Here is a 21,975-nt window from a genome sequence, read left to right as displayed (position 1 = left end):
CAACGATCACAATGTGTTACACACGAGTTCGAGAGAAAGAATAAGATAGACGTTTCAGGCTTATAAACTTTTCTGAAAATACTTTTGTATTATTGAGATTCGGTTATAATGTTTACAACAGATGATTGATCTTTATATAGAGATCGAATCAATACAAGTATAAGAGACACAACTCTTTATACTAAAGGACACAACATGAAGAGTTACAACTCTTTGTGTAATAACATAAATAACTAACTTATGTAAATGTATCAAGGAGAGATTAGATTATATAGTTTAACACTCCTCCTTAATCATATCTCGACTTGACTCCAAGCTGCTTCCTTAAATCTTCAAATCTTGAACCACCCAATGCCTTTGTGAGAATGTCTGCGAGTTGATCATCCCCTTTGCAATACTTCAGTTCAATGATTCCCTTTTGCTCAGCTTCCCTCACGAAATGGTACTTGATCTCTATGTGCTTCGTCCTTCTGTGTTGCACCGGATTCTTCCCAATTGCTATTGCTGATTTGTTGTCACATAAGATCGGAATGCCTCCTTCAAACTTCTGACCAAAGTCTTCAAATAGTCTTTGTAACCACACTGCTTGATTTGCTGCTGCACACACGGCTATGTACTCTGCCTCAGCCGTTGATTGCGCCACTGTTTGTTGCTTGCTTGACTGCCAACAAAACATGGCTGATCCAAGAGTAAACACATAACCTGAAGTGCTTTTCTTGTCTTCCTTAGAACCACCCCAATCGCTGTCCGTGTAGCCTAGAAGTCTTGGTTCTTTCACGCTTGTGAAGTACACTCCAAAGTTTGATGTTCCTTTGACATATCTTAACACCCTCTTGGCTTCTTGGTAGTGCTTCATGCGAGGTGATGACATGTATCTTGAGAGATAGGCGCTTGCATACATCACATCAGGTCTTGATGCACACAAGTACAAAAGCCCTCCAATGATGCTTCTATACTTAGTCGGATCTCCATACTCCTTGTCATCCTCAACTCTTTTCCTTGTGGTGTAAGTGGGTTGCTTACACTCTTGCTGTCTCGCATCCCAAACTTGTCTACAAGTTTGTTTGCATACTTTTCTTGTGAAAGAAATATGCCTCCATTGTCTTGAATTACTTCCATTCCAAGAAAGTAGTTCAACAATCCAAGATCCACCATCTCGAATTCTTTCTTCATGTTCTCCTTGAATGTGTTGATGCTCTGAATGTTGCTTCCTGTGATGATTATATCATCCACATATAGACTCACGATCAACACATCTCCTCCTTGCTTCATGATGTATAAAGCCGCATCATTCATACTCCTCTCAAAACCGTTTTGAAGAAAGTATGAATCTATCCTTCAATATCATGCCCTTGGGGCTTGCTTTAAACCATATAAAGCTTTGTGTAGCCTTAACACTTTGTGTTCCTTCCCGTGTGTCACATATCCAGGCGGTTGTGTGACATACACTTCTTCCTTGAGGTCGCCATTGAGAAAGGCTGACTTCACATCCATCTGATACAATCGCCACTTCATCTGAGCCGCATAGGCAAGTATGGCTCGTATTGTATCATGTCTTGAGACAGGAGCAAACGTCTCAAGGTAGTCAACACCATACTCTTGAGAGAACCCTCTTGCAACTAGCCGCGCCTTGTGCTTGATGTGATTGCCGTTTGCATCGGTCTTGATCTTGTAGATCCACTTCACACTTATCACATTCTTCTTCTTTGGCTTGTCCACTAGTTCCCACGTCTTGTTCTTCTCAATCATGGCTATCTCCTCATTCATTGCTTCTCTCCATTTCTTGGTACCACACGCTTCATCATAAGTGTATGGTTCTTCATTTGCATGAAGACAAGCTTCTATAGCTTGAGCCGCTTCATCAAGCTCTACTCTCGGTGCCCTTTCCATGATATCAACCATGGACTTGAACTTCCTTGGTGCCTCAGAAGTTTCTTCATCTCCACTACTAGTATCATGATCATTTTGAAAAGAAATAGGACTGAAAGTACCTCCAAATTGTTCCTCAGGACTGGATGCACCTTCGGTTTATTCCTCAGGACTGGATGCACCTTCGGTTTGATCCTCAGGCGAGTGAGAGTCTTCCATAGACAACTCCAATGTCTTCCTCACTTCTTCTTGCCTTTTCCAATCCCATTTCTTTCCTTCTTCAAACTCGACATCTCTTGATACTTCAATCTTCTCATTCTCCAAAATGAGAACTCTATAGCCTTTGGATTGGTTGCTATATCCAACAAAGACTCCACGCTTTGCCTTGACGTCTAGCTTCCTCCTCTTTTGATTTGGGATATGTATGTAGCATATGCTACCAAACATTCTCATGTGTGACACATCTGGTTTGTGTCCACACCACTTCTCTATAGGAGTGACATCTTCTTCTATTGCCTTTGATGGCAGACGGTTTTGAAGATATGAGGCAGTGTATACCGCTTCTGCCCATAACTTGAGCGGTAAGTCTTGTTCTGCCAACATCGATCTAGCCATCTCCACCAAGGTCCTATTCATGCGCTCCGCTGCACCATTTTGTTGTGGTGAATAAGGCAAGGTGACTTGCTTATTGATTCCTTCTTCTTCACAGAACCGGTTGAATTCTCGTGAAGTGAACTCACCACCTCCATGATCTCAGTGTCTTGATGGTACAATCCGACTGCTTCTCCACCATTGCTTTGAACTTCTTGAACAGTGAGAATGTCTCTGACTTTTGCTTCATGAAGTATACCCAACACATGTGAGTATGATCATCCAAGAATAGTAAAAAGTATCGGCTTCCATCAACAGACTGGTGCTGCATCGGCCCACATACATCCGTATGTACAATCTCAAGCTTCTCTCTTGTCTTAGTTTGAGATTCCTTTGGGAAGCTTTTGCGTGATTGCTTTCCAAGTCTACACGCCTCACATGCTTCCTTCTTGACTTTAAACTTTGGTAATCCCTTTACCAAGTTTTTGTCCTGCATTTGTTGCAACCTTTTGTCGCCTACATGACCAAGTCTTTTGTGCCATGTCTCCATCTTTCCTTGCTCACTAGCGCTCAAGGCTTCTTCTACCTGAGCCGAACTCATCCTGATTCGATAGCTTTTGTGAGTCATTGGGATATCCATTATCCTCCTTCCTTTTGCATCATCTATGATGCATCTCTTCTCTTGGAAACTCACCCGGTATCCGCTTGAAACAATTTGTGGAACACTCAATAAATTTTTTGCCAAACCCGGAACCAAGAATACATTTCTGATGGTCTTCTTGCCACCTTTGGTCATGACGGTAATGTCTCCTTTACCGGCTGTCATGACTGTGCTTCCATTTCCAATTTTTATTGGAACCTTGATACTCCTATCAAGCTTTGAGAAGTAACTCTCCTCCTTTGTCATATGATTAGTTGCTCTACTGTCTACTAACCAGACATCTTCCATCACTGTTGTTGCTGCTTCGCTCGCACTGAACAACATGTGATCTTCATTTGAATCTTCTTCGAACTCACATGTGCCTTCTCTTTCTTCTTTGAGTAGCACTGATTTGCAAAGTGGCCTAACTTGCCACAATTGTAACACTCCTTGTTACTTATGTGATCCTTCTTTGGATCATCCTTCTTCTGTTTCCTCCAACACTCGCTCTCATTGTGGTTGTTTCTCTTGCAGAAACCGCACCACTTCTTGCCTCCTTGGCGCTTTGAGTTGTCTTGTGTAACACCAGAATTTTTGTGTTTAACACGAGCATCGAATGCTCCTTCACTGGTGCTTTCTTCTCTTGCAGCCAGCCTTGCTTCATGAGCCTTCAAATCCCGATCAACTCTGTCATCTTTGTTGAAGTCAAATCGCTTGTTTGCTCCAACACACTGACTATGCTATCGAACTTGGCTGGGAGAGAGATGAGTATCTTTTGTATGAGTTGAACATCTGACTTCTGTTCACCATGATAAGTTAATTGATTTGCCAATTCAACTATCTTATCTGTGAAGACCTTAATGTCTTCATTCTCATACATCTTCAGATTCTCATACTCCCTTCGCAATGTTTGAAGTTTAATCAAACGAACTTGAGGAGAGCCTTCATACTCCTCCTTCAATGCATCCCACGCCTCTTTGGATGTTGATGCTGCTGCAATCCGTGAGAATATATGATCCGATACAGCAGTTTGCAAGATTTGCAAAGCCAATGTATCGTTCATCATCGCTTCTTCTCTAAGCGATCTTGCCCTTGCTGTTTCAGGGGTTTCATCCACTTGTGCTGGTGGGGCTGCTACGCCTTCTTCAACCACATACCATAACTTCCTGGTCTTGAGAATGGTTGTCATCTTGATGCTCCAGAAGTCGTACTTCTCTCCATCAAATATGGGGATTACTTGATTCTTCCTTGTTTCGAGTGATTCCGAAATCGTATGACAAAATCCTCTAGCCTCCTTTTCTCCACGCCAAGTGTTTCTCTTACTAGTGCTTTGTTCTTTGTCCTCTCAAACGTGAAGCTCTGATACCATGTTAATCTTTTACCAACCGCTTGTGTTACACAACGATCACAATGTGTTACACACGAGTTCGAGAGAAAGAATAAGATAGACGTTTCAGGCTTATAAACTTTTCTGAAAATACTTTTGTATTATTGAGATTCGGTTATAATGTTTACAACAGATGATTGATCTTTATATAGAGATCGAATCAATACAAGTATAAGAGACACAACTCTTTATACTAAAGGACACAACATGAAGAGTTACAACTCTTTGTGTAATAACATAAATAACTAACTTATGTAAATGTATCAAGGAGAGATTAGATTATATAGTTTAACAAATCATGTTAAATGATACGCTTCGCTATCATCTGATGAAAACAGTGTGATCAATCTTCCTTACTTGCAGTTTTGCTTATGCATTGAGCACTATTTGACGAATATCACATTCTTAGCCATGAGATTAAATTTCAATAGATGGCGTCTCATACAATTAGTCTCATTCCTGTCAGAGTCATGTTCATATTCAAATTTTCAGTGCTTGCATTGTGCTTTTTGAGAGCCATTTTTCTTAGTAATCACTGCAGAATGTTCCCACACAGGTGAGTATTACCTCTTCTGTTTCTGAGCCAATGACTTTCTTTCATCACCTGACTCATTTTCAGAATCATCAGTCTTCTGTTTCTTCTTTCATCACCCTTTTCTTTCTGTTTCTTTCTCTCCTATCAGCATCCTCAGCCTGAACCTGCTGTTTCTTTCTCTTATTTAGATCACCATCAGCATTGACAGAAACCCTCACTCTTAACCAGTTCATAATCAGCTTCCATAATATTACATCATCATCTTATTCTTCTTCTTCTACATCAATGATTCTCTTTCTACGAGATTGAAAAGGCTGAGATCCATCACATCTGGTACATTCTTGTCCAGCATTTGCAGCATCAACAACTCCTTGAGACTCAAAGTCTATCGACATCAAGTTTGAGAAGCCACTTGAATCAATAGTTGATACACCAACTTGCCGTTATCACAAGAGGTTATTAAAGATAGCATATAAATTTCAGGGTTTGTACTTTGTAGTTAAATGAATGAAATTATGATTAGCTATTAATTTATAGTAAATAATAGTAATAAGTCAATGACTAGTTAACACAAAAGGTTTCAAGACTAGAAAGTCTTGAATTTAATAGTAAATGCAGAAATTGTAACTACCAACTAAGCACAAAGACATACTAATTCTAACTAGTCTACGGAAGCCATTTAATCGTCTAAGAACTAAGCGAGATGTAAGTTTAAAACAGCAAATAACGAGCTTGGAGTCTTTCCTTGAGCTGGATGGTGACACGGTGGAGCATCCGAGTCAACTCGATGAGCCCGTCTCCGAGTTGGATATGTGGATGATTGATGATGACATCGTGCCTGAGCAGTAAAATAAAATTTGTAATATAACTGCCGTTACGTTCTACGGTTTGTAATGTGATGATGACATGAGCGACTGATGTTATTATTCAAACTAATTTCAATTTGATGGAGAGTGAACTTTTGAAAGGTTTATCAAAACTCAATTCAAATGTAGTTTTCAGTTGTGATATTTGAACATATAATACACCTGTAATGAAACTGTCCATCTAAACAAAATCTGACTACAATAGAGGACTTAGGTGCGTGAGACGCAGCTTAACCACATATGCAAATACTTTCAAAATCTGCATATATAGCTAATTATCGAGTATGTTTTGTATATTCATCTGAGTAGTCATTTTAAAATCACAATTACAAATTTTATAGACAAAATGTGTAATAGCTTTATGCCTTTATCTATGCGTGTAACAATCAAAACTTATTACACGATAGTTGGATAAGTGGCGCATGATTAAACGCATGATTAAACTTGCAAAAATTCAATGATAATTCGAAATGAAGCTACAAACAAGCTTAACCACCGAGTTTGAATCATCTTATTGATATCATTTCATCATAAACCCTATCCGCATTCGTTTTATTGTCTGTTTTTCGGAATGCCTTAATCAACGCCTCATATATCTCTGCATTAGGCTGTATCAGCCTCCTCTTCATAATTCTGAAGTACTTCTCGCCGGCTTCCACTTTTCCACCAGAGCAAAGCCCCACTATCAGTGACCTAAACACCTCGAAACCCGGTGAGATGTTTCGGTACTCCATCTCGTAGAACATCTTGAGAGCTTGTTCGATGTCGTTTCCTTTAACAAACCCTTCAATCAGATGAGAGTATGTATGTTCATCAGGCACAAACCCTTTCTCAATCGACTTTGTCAGGATTTCGTTTGCACGATTCACGTTCTCAATCTTGCTTAGTCTCTCAACCATCTCATTGAACGCCCAACAACTAGGAAGAAGTCCTCTCGCGACCATCATCTCGCAATACTTCAAGCTTTCTCCTTCTCTTCCGAATTTCGCGCAACCAACGATGAGAGAGTTAAAAGTTTCTTCATACGGATCGACTCCAGAGCTCTCCATCTCAGCGATCAACTTCTCTGCTTCGTCGATATCACCCATATGGCAATACACTTTGACGAAAGCCGTGTAAACGAAAGCATTCGCGTCGAAACCTCTTTGAAGCATTTCATCGAACACTTGCCGTGCAGACACCAAATCACCTTCCTTTATTCTCGCGTACACAACGAGAGAGTAACCAATCGTATCTAAAACCATATTCTTCTGCAGCAATCTCTTCAACAAACTCATACCTTCATCGATCCGATTCTCATCTAAAACCTTGAGAGCCAAGCTCGTGTTAACAATCACTGGAGGAGAACATCTCTCACCATGAATCTTATCCAACAAACCTACAATCTCTTTTAACTTCCCTTCTTTGCACAACGCACTGATCATGATCCGAATCGTCGTCTCGTTGGGATACACTCTCTTATCCACCGCCGCCTCGTAGATTCTCCAAACGAGATCGATCCGATTCGATTTCGAAGCAACATGGATCAAAGTGTTGAGAGTGATTACACTCAGCGAGAATCCACGATCCGTTAGGTTCTTGAAAACGTCGAATCCAGATTCCAGCAATCGAAGCTTAGCGTAGCCCTGAACGAGCAGATCGAACGCGAGAGGAGTAGAGCAAGAGACCTCGTAGGTGTCTAGCAAGGAATCGAGCAGATCGGAATCGGGGGATGAGTTTAAGAGAGAAGATTCGATTAGAGCTCGAGCGTCGATGAGTAATCGAGCTTTGACGAGGATGTGAATCGCGAGGGCGTAAGAGGAGACGCCGTGGCGGAGGTTTCGAGCGTGGGAGGACCAGTGGAAGAAGGTTAGGGCGCGTTTGGCGGTTTCGGGGTGTTTGAAGCGGAGGAGGATTTGATCGACGAGGGAGTTGGAGAGATTGGCGGAGGAGAATTTGGTGGAGAGAGTGTCGAAGTTATCGCGGTTTTGTAGCGATTCGGAGATGGCGTCGACGAGGAGCTGTTGTTGGTCTTTGGAGTGGGAGGAGAAGAAGCCAAGGGTGCGTCTTGGAGATCGTTTCGAGATCAGTGTGAAGAAACGGCATTGCTTTTCTCCTAAGTGACGCATGAGAGGAGATGAGGAAAGACTGATGTCGATGTTTCTTCTTCAGTCGAAGAGATTTCTTTCACTTCAAAAAAACTCTGAACACAGATGACACATCGTAAAGAAAAAAAAAGAGATAGATGAATTTCAAAGAGAGACGATGAACGAGAAGGGTGAGGGTGTTCAAGAAGCTATTTAGGGTTCTTGCGATGATTGGCTGTGACGGTTGTATTTGTGGGTGATTGTATGATCTGCAAGGTGTTTGGTTTGTTGGGTTGGAGATAGTGATGAAAAAGCAGATGATGGATTGAATTGTGGAAGATGAACAGAATTGTTATGTAATATATTCTATTCCGTTTTATAATTACAGTATGAGACATTTACACTCAGAGGCAGTTTCTGAGTTTTTATTACACTATTAGGCAATGTCAACTCCTATGACACTTTTTCTTAATCTATTTCATTCAATACTAACTAAATTGTAACTAGAGCATAATGGATCCACTGCTTTTTCATCTTTTTTCTTTCTCAATCGTGTTATTTTTTCAGATCTTGTTTCTTTTTCAGTTGACTAATTTCATAAAATAAAAACACAATTCTTCAAGAACTTCCATGGTGCATCAGGTCATCTATGTCACAGCTTCTCTTCATCGTGAAGGACTGGCTCTGCTCGTCTGTGACTCTGATGAACCTCAACGAATCTTAATTGCGTTTCATCTTCTCCTTCGCCATGGATCAACACGACCAAGCTTCCTCTTCTACACCGTGCTCTGCAACTCATCCACCTCGCACTGTGACAGTAATTAAAAAAAAGCAAGATTTACGTTTTTGTTGTAGAAAAAAGTAATTTAAAGCTTGAAATCGTGTCTTATATGATATTTTTACAAGTTTAAAAGTATAATAAGCAAGAAAAATAAAAAAACTGATGATTAAGGTGAGAATAATGGCTGGCGGCCATAGAGAAAAATTGCAAAAAACCCTAATTGATTTTGGGGAAGATGAAGTTGGAATTACAAAAATGCCACTCATTAAAAATGAAAAAAATAAATGATTTATATGTACATGATATGTAGCACATACAATTACAATATCCACATGTACAACGAATCACATATACACTATTTTTTTTTGTAAAAAGAGAAATCAGTTTGAGTTTGTGGTTATCACTTATTCAACTAAGTGAAAAGAAATTGATGGTCTTTGTGAGCAGTTTGGTTTTGTACACCATATGATTCATACATGTGTACATCAATATAAATCGATGGTGAATAAAAAATAGTAGTTGTATGTGATAAGTGATGAACTCATCAAATTGGGATGTCTACACCATATGTGATAAGTGATGAACTCATCAAATTGGGATGTATACATCATGTTCGCTTAAATTTTGATTCATTCAGATAAAGTAAACAACCTCCATGTTGCATTTTTGTTGTTATATACATCATGTTCATGTACACAAGTATATTGAGTACACGTGGATTTTTGTTCATTTAGTGGATTTGTCACTTATCACTGACTGGATCTATTTTTGTGATTCACATTCGAGGTAGGCGTGTACACGTCAAAAGCGCACACCATTTTAAAATATTATAAGTAGCTCAATAATAAATTCAACTATTTATGAATTTGTAACATACATTTATAAGTTTCAACATTGTATGTCGAAGGTGTACACTGTTAATGTCCACATGAAGTTTATGTACACTGGTAATGTCCACATGGATCATTCGAAGATGTGGTGCAACGATATGTGGTGTCATTATACACATATAGATTGATTGAAAATACCAAAATATGTGGTGTCATTATGCACATATAGATGGATTGACTGTTGCTTACTAAAAATGCCAAAATAAATATATACATATGTACATGTTAACTAAAAAATCTTAAACTGTAACAACATATAGGTGTGAAAAATGATATTTGGGTTCAGTCAAATTTCAAGGATGTCCCGACCCTGTGTGTACATGGTTAAATCGCAGAAGCTTAGTTATTTAAATTAAAAACCTACAAAAAGTCAAAAATGGGTACATAATCACTTTGATGTATAATACAAAATTAAGTGTACACATGTATAGTTTGAATGTAATGTACACACAATTGTTTTCACAAAATAAGAAAGAACTGTTTCTCCAACAAGAGAAATGTATCATATGTCCATTCTGATTTTTTTTGTCCTTATATATGCATACATATAAATTTATGTACAATGTGACTTTGTAAATGTACATTGTGATTTTGTACACCCATGTCGTGTACACTACCACATTTGTTGGACACATGTACGCCACCAACCTTTAATTTACACATGTACACTAACGAATGTACACAACTTTACAACATGTTGAACATGTAACATGTGTCTCAAACATATGTGTATATGTAAATATTCGTTAAAAGATAATATGTATATTGTATACGTATGTACTTGTCGATTTTGTACATTTATGTCGTGTACATATTATTAAAGAAATGTACATTTGCATAATGTAAAATATATTTTTGAGATTTGTTGCAATATTACTGATGTGGGATAAGTCTAATCCTTTAGTAGTTGTAGTACTTAAGGTGTCAATCCAAACTTTAGGGGATTTCAAGCACCAAGAAAACATGTCATTTGGCTCAATCTAAATGCAACCAATTGGTTGTTTGTTGGTAACAGGTGACAATATGAAACAAGACAGTAACCGAAAGATGAAAGTGGTGTACATAATATATTGGTGATTTTAATGGTTTTCACAAACATCAACATGTACACTTAGAATGTACATATGTACACATCTCTACATGTACGCGATTTTTTAAATAATTAATTCATTAATGGCATAACCGTAATTATGTCATTTTCTTTCCAAGTTTTTTAGGGTTACGAATTTTGCAGAAATTGGGGATTTTTAGCTCATTGGCATCTTGGACGGAGGAGCTGAGGACAGAGAAGAGGAGGAGAACTAGAGCTCTCGGACTGTAACTCGTTTTTGACCCGTCAACTACAAACACCAAAAGAATCAATTTTTCTTTAGCTTTCATCATCCAAAGTTTCACAGTTCTTGAATCCAGAACTCAAATTCATCAATATTTGTGTCTTCGACAACAATTTGCTCTTACTTTTCTTTGATTTTCTTCCCTGCAAATTGTACGCCTCTTAGTATTGTTCGCTGTCATTTCGCCTAATCGAACGCCGCCGTTGGGTTATCGATTAGTGATATAGATGTGAAGCTACTTGAAAAATTAAAAGCATCTCGTATGAGATTTAAAAAAGAGAATGTCAAGAGTAAAATTGAAAAGGGAGAGAGAAAGATGCTAGAACCCACTTGCCTTTTAAAAGTTTAGTTGGTTAACTTTATGGTTAGTTAGCTTATTTAATTAGTATATAAGTAGAAAGTGGGGTTTAGTTAGAAAAAACTGCTCTAGTAGCAAGAACTGTCCTATAGTGTTATAGAAAACTTAAAACTGCCCTATGGTGTAATATTCTCTTACAGTATAGTATACTACAATGCTTCTCTTCCTCTTTGGCAAAGTGTATCTCCTTCGCTTTCTGATTCTTTTCTTTCACTATCAGCTCCATTGTCTTATTCTTCACCACCGTCACCACTAATAACCATCCCTGAATTAGATGGTGGATTGCATTGGAGCAAAAAAAAAACAATACTCTTTGTTAATATGTTTTATTCTATTGTGTTGTAACAAATATGGCAAAATTCAGATTTATGGTACTAAAGGTTGTATGCTACTGAAATGAATATGACGATTAGAGTTTTGTAAAGACAACATTTAATATATAATGCATCCACCATTTTTTCGCGAACAATACATTTACATTAAGAATATACACAAATTTTTGCGACAATTCTTGTTAATATTATAATATACTATTCCATATTATCGTCAAAGTATAAGTTAGTACAATATTTGTTCTTCATGTTTGTTTCTTATTTTTCATTCTTCTCCTCAACCTTCTCTTCTCTTAGCTCATTTTCTTTCTTCTTTTTTCTTTCTTCTTCATTCATGTCAAGCATTCCATTATCACCATTAATACTATTGATTGTTTCGGCACTGTCACTATCTTCTCTTCTTCCACCACAGTCACCAATATATCATAACTATTTGTTTATCAAACCTCTCTCTATAAGATCTGTTCTTGGTTTCTTTTCGATCACCGGCTCCGGCTGCTCTCTTAGAGCCAGAGTCAGGTTTTCTTTTGTTTTCCGTGATTGAGAGTAACTTTTGACCGGCACAAGCTTCTTCTAGACGTATTCGGTTAGATCTTTGATCTATCTACGCGGATCTGATCTTGTATCTAGTATCTTTAGCCTTTTGTTGTTGCATGTATGTCTTGAGATCTCTTGGTTTCTTCTCTGGTTTCGATCTTCTGTCTCCTTGTCCTCTGCATGCGACATAATCCGGAGTGATTTCAACTGCTTCTTGTCATTTACCATTTGATCTGATCGAGGTCTGCTATTTCATCAAGCTTCAAGTTGGTGTTTCAAGTCGTTTCCTCATCGACATCATCTTATCCGGTTTGATAAGACTATGGATATAGATTGTCTTGTTGTCTCCCGGGTCTTGAAGCTTTGTTCTCTATCTTGGTTGGGCTATTCTCTATAGGAAGTTGCGGTGGTTTGATCAAGCTTTGTCTCCATGTCTATTCCCAAGTTTCTCTCTTTTAAAGTCTACATGCAAAATAGTTCTTAATTTGTTATGGATTTAGTTGATTGTCCCTTGATGTTCGAGAAGTTTCTTTGTGCTATGTTTGTCTCTTAGTTTATGTTTGTCTCTTGGTGAAATCATTTTGTTCATCTTTAGTTTCCTTCTAACTTTTTCTGTCTCCCAGACTAACTCAATTGTTGTTTTATTTATTTGTAACAATAGTATCTTAATTTTTATAAGAAATCTAACCTGCTTAACCGAGTAATTCGTTGTACCGACCGGTCAGAGGATGTCCCATAGATGAACGAGTTCATGGTGGGTCCCATACCTGAAGAGCAAGAGATATGGTTGGCTCACACTGGGCCACAAGGTAACCCTTGTGGTTACAATTTTCACTCTCATCCATAATTGATAATCCTCCTCCTTCTCCGTTTCTCCTACCTATCCCTGTTTGGATTTTCTCTTTTCCACTTCTCTCCTTCGTATATTTCACGAGGTTAGTCTATCTCTTTTGCTCCCTCTGCATCAAAATTTAGTCTTTACGACGATCCTGTATCGTTAATGATGGAGTCTTCAGATTTCCTTTACAATCAAGAACTTGAGTTTTATTTTCTCTTGATGGATGGATTTTCCCTTCCTAGAATTTAAACAATTTCAAAGTTGTCTCGCTAAAGTGAACACTTAAAATTTTTATAAAACTGGATGCCTAGAGTTTATGTAAATCAATTTTGATATCTAGTTGAAATTCCTAGGTAACAAGGCTTTGTACTTTCGATATCTACAGAGACGTGTTAGGTCCATAATCTCAATGGCTCTTAACGTGAGCAAAGTGGTCCCTAGGAGTTCCATTTTAGCGAAGAGGGCTAATGTCTCAAGATCTCAAAGAGTTCTGTTAACGCTTCCCGCCATAAAGGGTTCGTCTGCTGAAGAATTACAAGGCCTCTGTTGTACAAAGCCTCTCACTTTTGTTACTTCTCGTAGATCTTCATCTACAGTGTGTTTTCTTGGCAAGTCTCAAGACACGGAAACTAAACCTCATGAGGATTGTCTTGATTTACCCAAGTAAGTTTGGCCCATTTGCTCTTACCTTTCAATAGTTCTGGTTTTTGTTTAGCTGATAAGTTTCTTGGTGATGTTTCTTCAGCTCCAAAACTGTTCAAAAAGAAGGTGAGAAGGAAGTGATGCCAAGGAGTAAAAGCAACTCAACCCAGGTTCTGGTGGAGTATGTGTCCAATGATGCCAAGTTTGTTAATGAAAGAGCTCGTAGTGACTTTGTTCTTCTTTCTCGGTATTTTTTTATTATCATACAAAAGGAGCTAAATAATTTATTTATTACATGACATCTTAAAGGTTTCTTATGTGTTGAGATCCATGTTCCTGTTCTTTTCAGTGGCATTGTGAGACTTGATGCTCGTGCACGTCAGGACGTTGCAATTCTTGGGTCTGGGTTCCTTAAACTGGATGGTAAACTGAAAGGGACCATTCTTAGACAAAGTTATCTATATAGGATGTTTCTATTTGTAATCCTGCCTTGTGCGTTTATTATGTAGCTCGGGCAAGAGAAGATACAGAGAAAATTGATCGGGATGTCAAGAGAAAGGCCGAGCGCCTTCATCATATTGCCACTGTATGCCTCATTTAAATATTTATCGACCATTCTTGGGCCTTTTCTTATTTGGTTTACGTGCCTAGATATTAAAAAACATAGCCCAGTCTAAGTTGAAAAATGCTGCTGATAAGCATTGGAGTGACGGCGCCTTAGAGGTTTGCGTTTCATCTTCTGTATGCTTTTGGTAAGTTATATGCAAAATGGTTGAGAGATTTACGCTTGTTTCCAGGCTGATCTAAGGCGAGCGGACTTCCGCGCTAAACAACGGGCAATGGAAGATGCATTAATGGCTTTAGAGGTAATATCAAAGTCTTATCTGTTACAGTATTGATGTATTTTCCATGCTTACACTTCCTGTGTCCTGTTTTGGTTGCAGTTTATCAAGAACATTCATGATATGATGGTGCAAAAAATGGTTGATAGCTTGTAAGAAAGAAGCATACATCCTTGACACCTTTTTTTTTGTTTTATTTTATGATCTAAAGTAAAAGTTGTCATTTTAATAGGGTAACATCCGAGACTGGTACCACGGACCGCATATCGCTTGAGAAGAATGGAAAAGCTCTAGAGTTTTTCCTAGGGGAAGTTTCATCTGATAGCATATCTGCTATTGAGGTCCTGACTTACTAGAAAACACATTGTCTTGTTCTAAAAATACAATTCTCTCTGATGATTCTTCCTTTGAAACAGGAAGCTTACAAGAGTATGGCATCAGCTCTCTCAGAAGCCGATGGAATTGACTACACTGATCCTGAAGAGGTCGGTCCATAGATCTATGATACCTTTCTGTTACAATTTACTAACCTTTTTATAAATTGTTGTTTTTCTTTTGGGTTTTTGACAGCTTGAACTGTTAGTAACTACTCTGATCGACCTCGATGCAATGGATGGTAAAAGTAGTGCATCACTATTGGCTGAATGCTCTAGCTCTCCAGACGTCAATACAAGGTAAACAAGTTAAATAAATACACAACATTCAAGTAGGGAAACATGGATAGTGTTTAGGTTGCATCATTTTTTTTTTATTCAAAGAACATTGACATGCTCTCTGGTGTAGGAAAGCGTTGGCTAATGCCTTAGCAGCTGCGCCATCGATGTGGACGTTGGGAAATGCAGGCATGGGAGCGTTACAGGTAATAAGATAAATGATATTGATTATGATCATTCGTGCAACATTTTTTATGGGACTTTTAAATAATATAAAAACAGAGACTCGCGGAAGACAGTAATCCGGCGATTGCAGCTGCTGCTTCCAGAGCGATCAGTGCGCTGAAGGAGCAATGGGAAGTCGAAGAAGGTGACGCACTTAGGTTTACGAACCCAAATGATGATGAAGATGGAGACAGTGACCATGACGAAATCTGAAAATAGTTTTTTTTTTGTTTCATGTAAAAGAATAGATAATTTAGAGTTAATGATAATTTAGTTGGCCAAGAATATGTATATTATTTGAAATTTTAAAAAGTATTTAGAATAAATAATAAGTTTTTAACTTTACTTTTGGTGTATCTTGAGTTCTTACGTATATTTTATGTTTTTTGAATTATTTTTACATATTAACATCCACATGAATTCTAGTTTTTTTTCTTTGGCAGATTTTTATGGCTAAAGATTCATATAGTTGAATATCATCATTACATCAACAAGTAAATATGTAGAAAAATTCATACTTTCTACAAGTTGAAAAAAACATTCGAGGCATTTTCCTTTTATTATTCAATTTGCAAAAATACCATCTTGCATAAAACCTACAAAATGACATTCCATTATTTCTTACAATTTTAGCCTCAACACTATCTTCTTCTCCTCTACAATCCTGATTTGTGCTCACTCAAACAGAAAGACATGGCACTCTCAAAGCCACCACCACAACATTTTAGTCCCTTTAACAATCCAAATCCTCATCTAGAAACTGCGGCTTCTACCTTGACATTCTCTACTGATTCATCAAGAAGAATACGAAGAGACGTTCTTCTCTCAGTCTCAGGAACAATAATCCCTCAACTGTTTCTCCTTGACCTCAAACGCTCTTCCTCCGCAAGTGCTGCTGACCTTTTCAGCTTCCTGGCACCACAACCCGAGCCCGTACGCACTGTCGAGATGGCTAAGGTCCAGTGATTATAACATACTAACATAATATTTATACTTGTGGGTTTTAAAAGTTTAATTTCTTAGCATTTGGGATGTGAAGTTTTCATAATATTTTGAATTATCTTTGATAGGAAGGATTAAGAAAAAATGGGGAAAATATAAAAAAGATAAAAGAGATAATGATAGAAAATAAGAGGTGGAAAGAAGGAGGGAAAGAGATAAGAAGAAGTGCATCAAACATGAAACAAGATTTGTATTTAATCATCCAAGCAAAGCCTCCCAAGGATAGACCTCTTCTTAGGTCGTTCTATTCATCTCTGTTCAGTACTATCACCAAGGTAGATTTCTTCATTTCGCTCTAACTAATAAATACATACTCCTTTTTTTAAATGAAAAACTTTTCAATTGTAAATTTGTAGCTGGATTATGCAGCAAGAGATGGGGATGCAACTAAAGTAATGGAGTACTACAAGAGCATTGCTGCGATACTCGATAATATTTTTACTCGAATTTAAATGCAATCAACATATTAATGAAGAAATTGTCTGAAATGCCTCACTTTGAAATGTCACTGTGAAATCAGTTTGTAAATTAATCCCATTATTTTGAAATACCAGCATTATTATTAAGTATTGGCAAACAAAGAGAAAAGTGGTAAGCTAATGGAAGTGTTACGGAATGACAGGTTAACGACACGACTTTAAGTGGCAAAACTAACGGTAATAATATGAAACGGCAATTTAATGGCAAGGCTTTAAGAAAATATATCTTCAATTTGGAATTTGTTTAGATGTCTTAAAGACAAAGTTTCGCAACTTAATCACTCTTTGTTCACAAAACATTTTGTTCTCTTTGTTCATCAGATTAATAACTTTGCTAGCAATACACTTTCTTCTCAGGTCATGCAAACTGAAAGATAGATTTCTATATTCAAAAGAAAAGACTGCATTAGTTGTGATAAAACCTCAAAATTATTCTAGGTGTTTGAATAATGGCAAAGAGGCATTACCAATTAAACATGGTGAAGGGTTCGTAGTTAAAAAGTTTATTTAATTAATAAGTTTTCATTGGTTTATGAAAAAAATAATAATAAGAATTTTTTTATGAAAAACTGGAATTGAAAATCTATAGTCTCAGGTCATGCAAACTTTTTCGACTCAGGAGATCAAAGATAGGTTTATATATTCAAAAAAATACCACTTATAGAAGTTTTGTTTTGGAGACACCTCACAGATCATGACTAGATTCACAGAACCCTATCATGCAACCTATCAAGAGTGTATATATAAGCAGTCTCTGTAGCGTCTAACATATCAGATGCAAATCCGCAAACACCTCTTTTCTTTCAAAATTCTCCACTTTCTCTTGATTACCACAATGGATTCGAGTGATCAAGCAGACAGAATATCAAATCTACCTTATGTTCTTTTGGTCCTCATAGTTTCATGCTTGTCTTTCAAGGAATGTGTTCAAACATGTGCCCTCTCCAAGCGGTGAAGATTTGTCTACCTTGAGACGAGGAATGTTTCTTTCAAGGAAACCGACTTCTTGAGCCATTCTGTCAACACAAATCCCATAAAAAATGCTTTGGATAGGATTGTGTCGTTGATTACGTGCGTCGTTGGGTCGCTAGAATCCATGAGCAAAGGTTCGAGATATCTATCTCGTATCCAAAGACTTACTTGGATGTGATCGAGTCCCTGATAGCGTTCGCGGTCCATAAAAGGGTCAAGAACTTGGTTCTTGATTTCTCAAACCCGGCGTGGAGAACCTTTCATGATGTAAACCTTGATGAGTTGGTTGTTGAAATCCCACAAAGCGTCTATGATCTAGCAACTCTTGAGTCGTTGAAAGTTGGCGCATGCAAGAAGTTTGACCCCGCAAAACTGTCAAACCTAGGGAAGCTCAAAACCGTCTCTTTCGGCTGGATGGAACTGAAAAATCCTGAACTTTTTCTAAAGACTTCAAGGGTTGAGTGTTTAACTATCAATGACTGCTGGGAACTTGATTTCAATATGATAAAAGGAAATATGAGAGAATCATAAACTGCGTCTTTCTCCTTAACTGCATCTTTAACCTCCCTAGAGTTGACATACTCAAGTACTCGGGAGATCTTTCCCGATTCGAATTCGATAACATGAATATCATCATACGAAGTTGAATTTGATTTCCAGGTACTGGACAATAACAATGATGAATCAAAGGATTCCAACACCGCAGAAGGAGGAATGCTTTGTCATCTCCTTAATAATCTCCTTGATGATGGTGGTCGATCTGCTACGACCTTAACGGTCTGTCCGTTTCTACTCAAGGTATGTCTTTAGATTAACATTACATTTTCACACATTAGGTCATTCAGTGTAGGTTCATTTTAATTCATGGTTCTTTAAAATTTTTGAATACTTTTCCATGTGGTAGTAAATGTACCTAGTGAAAAGAAATTATGTTGAATATTTAGACATTGTATAAACAGATTAGATATTAGTAGTTTTTGAAATTTATTAGGTTAAGTGTGTGTGTGTGTCACAGTGTTTACGAAATATAGTATTGAGAGTTTTGTAGAAATGATATTTTAAGCAAAAAAAACAATGAAATTTTTTCTGTTAAATAGAAAATATTTTTGATTAATTTTTTTTTTAAATATTTTCTATACTTTTGTATATATTTTAAATATTATATTTTAAAAAGTAACAATTCCTATAAACACAAACAAAATTCGTTTTTAATTAAAATATCACATAAGTTGATTTTTGGTTTTTGTTCATAAATGATCAAACAAAATTGAAACTAGTTTTCCTAAAATTTAGGAAATCTATTTAATAAAAATTTGGTTGGCTAATAAAGTGTTTTAGAAAAAAAAGTAAAACCAAAATCTGAATCTTGAATAGTTTTGAAAAGTGTTTTTGAAAACCTAAAACCCAAATATGTTTTAGAATCTATAAAATAAGCAATGCCTATATTTTGCATTACATAGGAGACAATACTTCCTTCCATAGTTTTAATTAAAGTAATTTCTTAGTGAACAAAGAGCTATACCCTAAAATTTTAGCGTTAAATTATTGTATATATTGACTGTTCAGAATAAAATAATGACATAGTGAAATATTTTTTCTTATGTAAGATGATTCTAAGATCTGAGCATCCACATTTTCTTGGCTCATGGAAACAAAACATTTAGTGCTGAAGACGGAATTGCATCCGAGATAGTTCAATGGAATTAGGTTTCTTCTCATTAATTTCCCAAACTTGGAAACACTCACTATTTGTGTTCAAAAAAAAAAAAAAAAATGGAAACACTCACTATAGATTTGCTTCCTCGAAGCCCCAATGCGGTAAGTTTTCTTAATGTAAATTATATATACATGTGCTCTTGTTATGAAAAATGTTTATATAGTATATATGATTAATTGACATCCTGTCTCGTTCATATAACTTGAACTTTCTCCAAAAAAAAAAATTTATGGCATCATTTGAACTTGTATCAGTTGCAAATGATAATATATCCTGTGCTTTCATATGGCCAAAAGGCTCTTCACGTACAAATGATCCTAGATGCCTAATCATTTGTCCTTTTTCCATGAGAGTCAGCTTGTTTTCTGTCTAGCATAAATCAATTACAGCCTCCCATATAAGAAAAAAGAACCCAGATTTTCCGTTGTTGTGATCTCCTTACTGCTTCTGCACACATTGGTATGTAACAGCCAATACAGCCAAGGATCTTTTTGCATTTGTATGTAGTTTTCCAAGACAAACATTACACGCAAATATATATTGTCTCATAGCTTAGCTCTAATTCCTTCCCCCCATGAGCTGCCTCAAGCCGCTGGTGTAATTCTCAACACTACCCAAACATATCCACTTTCATATTTTTTTCATGAAAATGTGAGTGAAACTCTTTTCTAGAAAGAAGCTTGATACATGCAGCTGAAATCATGGGGTTCTTCAATATTTTATTCTATAAAAAGACAACGATTACTCGGAATTGTAAAGAGAATGCCAATGTCTTGTACGTAGATAGGCTTCGACTTGTCAAATTATCTGCAGAGTCATTGGATGCTCAGTATCATCTACTCATTATTAAAAGAATGTACCTCTTCACTACAAGAAAACTTCATGAACTCCGACAATATTTCCCGAGAACACGAGTAGTCAGAATTACGTACGCATATATAATATATGCATACACATACATACACATATATGAAAGTTTAGAACTCCAATGAGTAGAACCTCCAATTGGAGGTGCTCTAAGAAGTTGAAATTAACCTCATCGTCAAGACAGAAAAAGAAAATGAATGTCGGAATGGGTAGGAAAAAAAAGCATATTATAATAAGTATATATCTGGCAGATCTAAAGATTGCCGAGAAAAAAACAAGAAAGGAAGAGATTTATTGATGATCGGAAGAAGCTGTTCTGTCTGAATTCCTCGCAATAAGAAGAAGATGATACATTGGTTTAAGCAGCTGCGATATGATCAGCGTTTGGCATCGCGTTTCTATGGCTCGTTTGTCTTATTTACTTCACTCAGGTCTACTTCAATCTCTCTAACTCAATCTGAAAAATGGCGATTCTAGTTAACCCAAAATAGAGAATGTAACTGATTCCTCAGTATTAGCTATATATAGAAACTGCATTGCGTGACACTCAAGTTGATTTACCGGTTTTACATATATGTAGGGTTTTAGATCTTTCGTGTGGACAGCTGTTTCCAGCTCAAAGACAGGATTCACGTGCTCTCTCTTGTCCCATTGCTCTTGCTTGGTCTAGGCTAGACCTCCCGTAGTTCAAGCCTGTATCTGATGTTTTTCTTGAGCGTTCAGAATGTTGGATCAGCCATGGCTGATGTTTTCATAGATGCCATGATAGCTGAGGCACTAAGAGCTGAGAAGTAAGACTGTATGTGAAGATTGTAGTTGAATTCTTATTCACTAGTTGAGTTTTCCTATTTGATTGGCTTATCAGAGCCTCGTTTAGTGATCTTCAGTCGTTTCAGGGTGTGCTATGACTGTTGGTGCAATATGCGGTAGTTTATTAGGAGGCTATGCGTTGAACAATTTAAAGACGGAAACAATCTGCCTCCTCTTCATGGTACTACCTGCGTTACAACTACTGTCAAGTATTTTTAATACGATGCCCTTGATAAAACATTAAAAATAAAATAGTTTTATTATAAAGTCATCTATTATTAAATCTGTATAAGTTTCAATACAATTTTGCATTTTTAGTCTAAAATATTTTATTATTTTATTTTAAGTATATTATATTTATTTAGTTTGTTTGACTTAATTGTTTAAATAATTTTTTTTTTGTAAATTGAATATTTTTAATAAATCATTTTATTATTGATAACTTAGTATTCAACCAACCTAAAATTGATTCTTATTCAAAATTACTTTCCAAATAAACGAACAACATAATATACTGTATGTTGTAACTCCAATTGAACCTCGATCTTGACTTTAGGATCTGATTGGTTTTAACTTTTAGCGCAGCAGTAATAATGAGTGCGGTTGTAATTGAATCTTATTTCAAGTATTATTAAACGATTTGTAAGACTGATACTTAGTTAGAAATGAGTACATATTTAAAATACTTATGACTGATTACATATAAGATAATGTAGCAGTTTAATAATTTATCAATGTTAAA

The 21,975-nt window shown here is 36.8% G+C and overlaps 3 protein-coding genes across 4 annotated transcripts; 2 read left to right on the top strand and 1 right to left on the bottom strand.

Annotated features, from left to right (window-relative positions):
- Window positions 1-6,200: 6,200 nt before the first annotated feature.
- Window positions 6,201-8,297, bottom strand: LOC103852323 (pentatricopeptide repeat-containing protein At1g66345, mitochondrial). Its single transcript, XM_009129235.3, has one exon. The coding sequence runs from the start codon at window positions 7,994-7,996 to the stop codon at window positions 6,395-6,397; it is 1,602 nt and encodes a 533-aa protein (XP_009127483.1). The 5' UTR covers window positions 7,997-8,297; the 3' UTR covers window positions 6,201-6,394.
- A 4,611-nt stretch (window positions 8,298-12,908) lies between these two features.
- On the top strand, window positions 12,909-15,777 carry LOC103852322 (senescence-associated protein AAF, chlorolplastic). 2 transcript variants are annotated; one of them, XM_033285004.1, is made up of 14 exons: window positions 12,909-13,121; window positions 13,410-13,536; window positions 13,570-13,687; window positions 13,770-13,913; window positions 14,016-14,089; window positions 14,176-14,252; window positions 14,318-14,389; window positions 14,464-14,532; window positions 14,611-14,660; window positions 14,741-14,849; window positions 14,925-14,993; window positions 15,079-15,182; window positions 15,292-15,367; window positions 15,444-15,674. In XM_033285004.1, the coding sequence occupies exons 2-14, from the start codon at window positions 13,434-13,436 to the stop codon at window positions 15,597-15,599; spliced, it is 1,221 nt and encodes a 406-aa protein (XP_033140895.1). In that variant the 5' UTR covers window positions 12,909-13,121; window positions 13,410-13,433; the 3' UTR covers window positions 15,600-15,674. The 2 variants fall into 2 exon arrangements, with proteins under 2 accessions (XP_033140895.1, XP_009127482.1); XM_009129234.3 differs by having other exon boundaries at window positions 13,410-13,687; window positions 15,444-15,777.
- Window positions 15,778-15,833: 56 nt separating this feature from the next.
- On the top strand, window positions 15,834-16,956 carry LOC103852321 (psbQ-like protein 3, chloroplastic). The gene is made up of 3 exons (XM_009129232.3): window positions 15,834-16,343; window positions 16,457-16,663; window positions 16,745-16,956. The coding sequence occupies exons 1-3, from the start codon at window positions 16,080-16,082 to the stop codon at window positions 16,838-16,840; spliced, it is 567 nt and encodes a 188-aa protein (XP_009127480.1). The 5' UTR covers window positions 15,834-16,079; the 3' UTR covers window positions 16,841-16,956.
- The last annotated feature ends 5,019 nt before the right edge of the window (window positions 16,957-21,975 follow it).

The sequence above is a fragment of the Brassica rapa genome, chromosome A02, assembly GCF_000309985.2.
Source record: "Brassica rapa cultivar Chiifu-401-42 chromosome A02, CAAS_Brap_v3.01, whole genome shotgun sequence".
Lineage (NCBI taxonomy): Eukaryota > Viridiplantae > Streptophyta > Magnoliopsida > Brassicales > Brassicaceae > Brassica > Brassica rapa.
The sequence above is the reverse complement of the archived record's forward strand: the minus strand, read 5'-3'. Positions and strand labels throughout refer to the sequence as shown.

Bases quoted from the DNA above. Each gene is read 5' to 3' on its own strand.
- LOC103852323 (XM_009129235.3), bottom strand. From the start codon at position 7,996: ATGCGTCACTTAGGAGAAAAGCAATGCCGTTTCTTCACACTGATCTCG.
- LOC103852322 (XM_009129234.3), top strand. From the start codon at position 13,434: ATGGCTCTTAACGTGAGCAAAGTGGTCCCTAGGAGTTCCATTTTAGCG. The intron at 13,688-13,769 runs GTAAGTTTGGCC...ATGTTTCTTCAG, and splicing joins GATTGTCTTGATTTACCCAA to CTCCAAAACTGTTCAAAAAG. The intron at 13,914-14,015 runs GTATTTTTTTAT...TGTTCTTTTCAG, and splicing joins GACTTTGTTCTTCTTTCTCG to TGGCATTGTGAGACTTGATG.
- LOC103852321 (XM_009129232.3), top strand. From the start codon at position 16,080: ATGGCACTCTCAAAGCCACCACCACAACATTTTAGTCCCTTTAACAAT. The intron at 16,344-16,456 runs GTCCAGTGATTA...TATCTTTGATAG, and splicing joins GCACTGTCGAGATGGCTAAG to GAAGGATTAAGAAAAAATGG. The intron at 16,664-16,744 runs GTAGATTTCTTC...GTAAATTTGTAG, and splicing joins TGTTCAGTACTATCACCAAG to CTGGATTATGCAGCAAGAGA.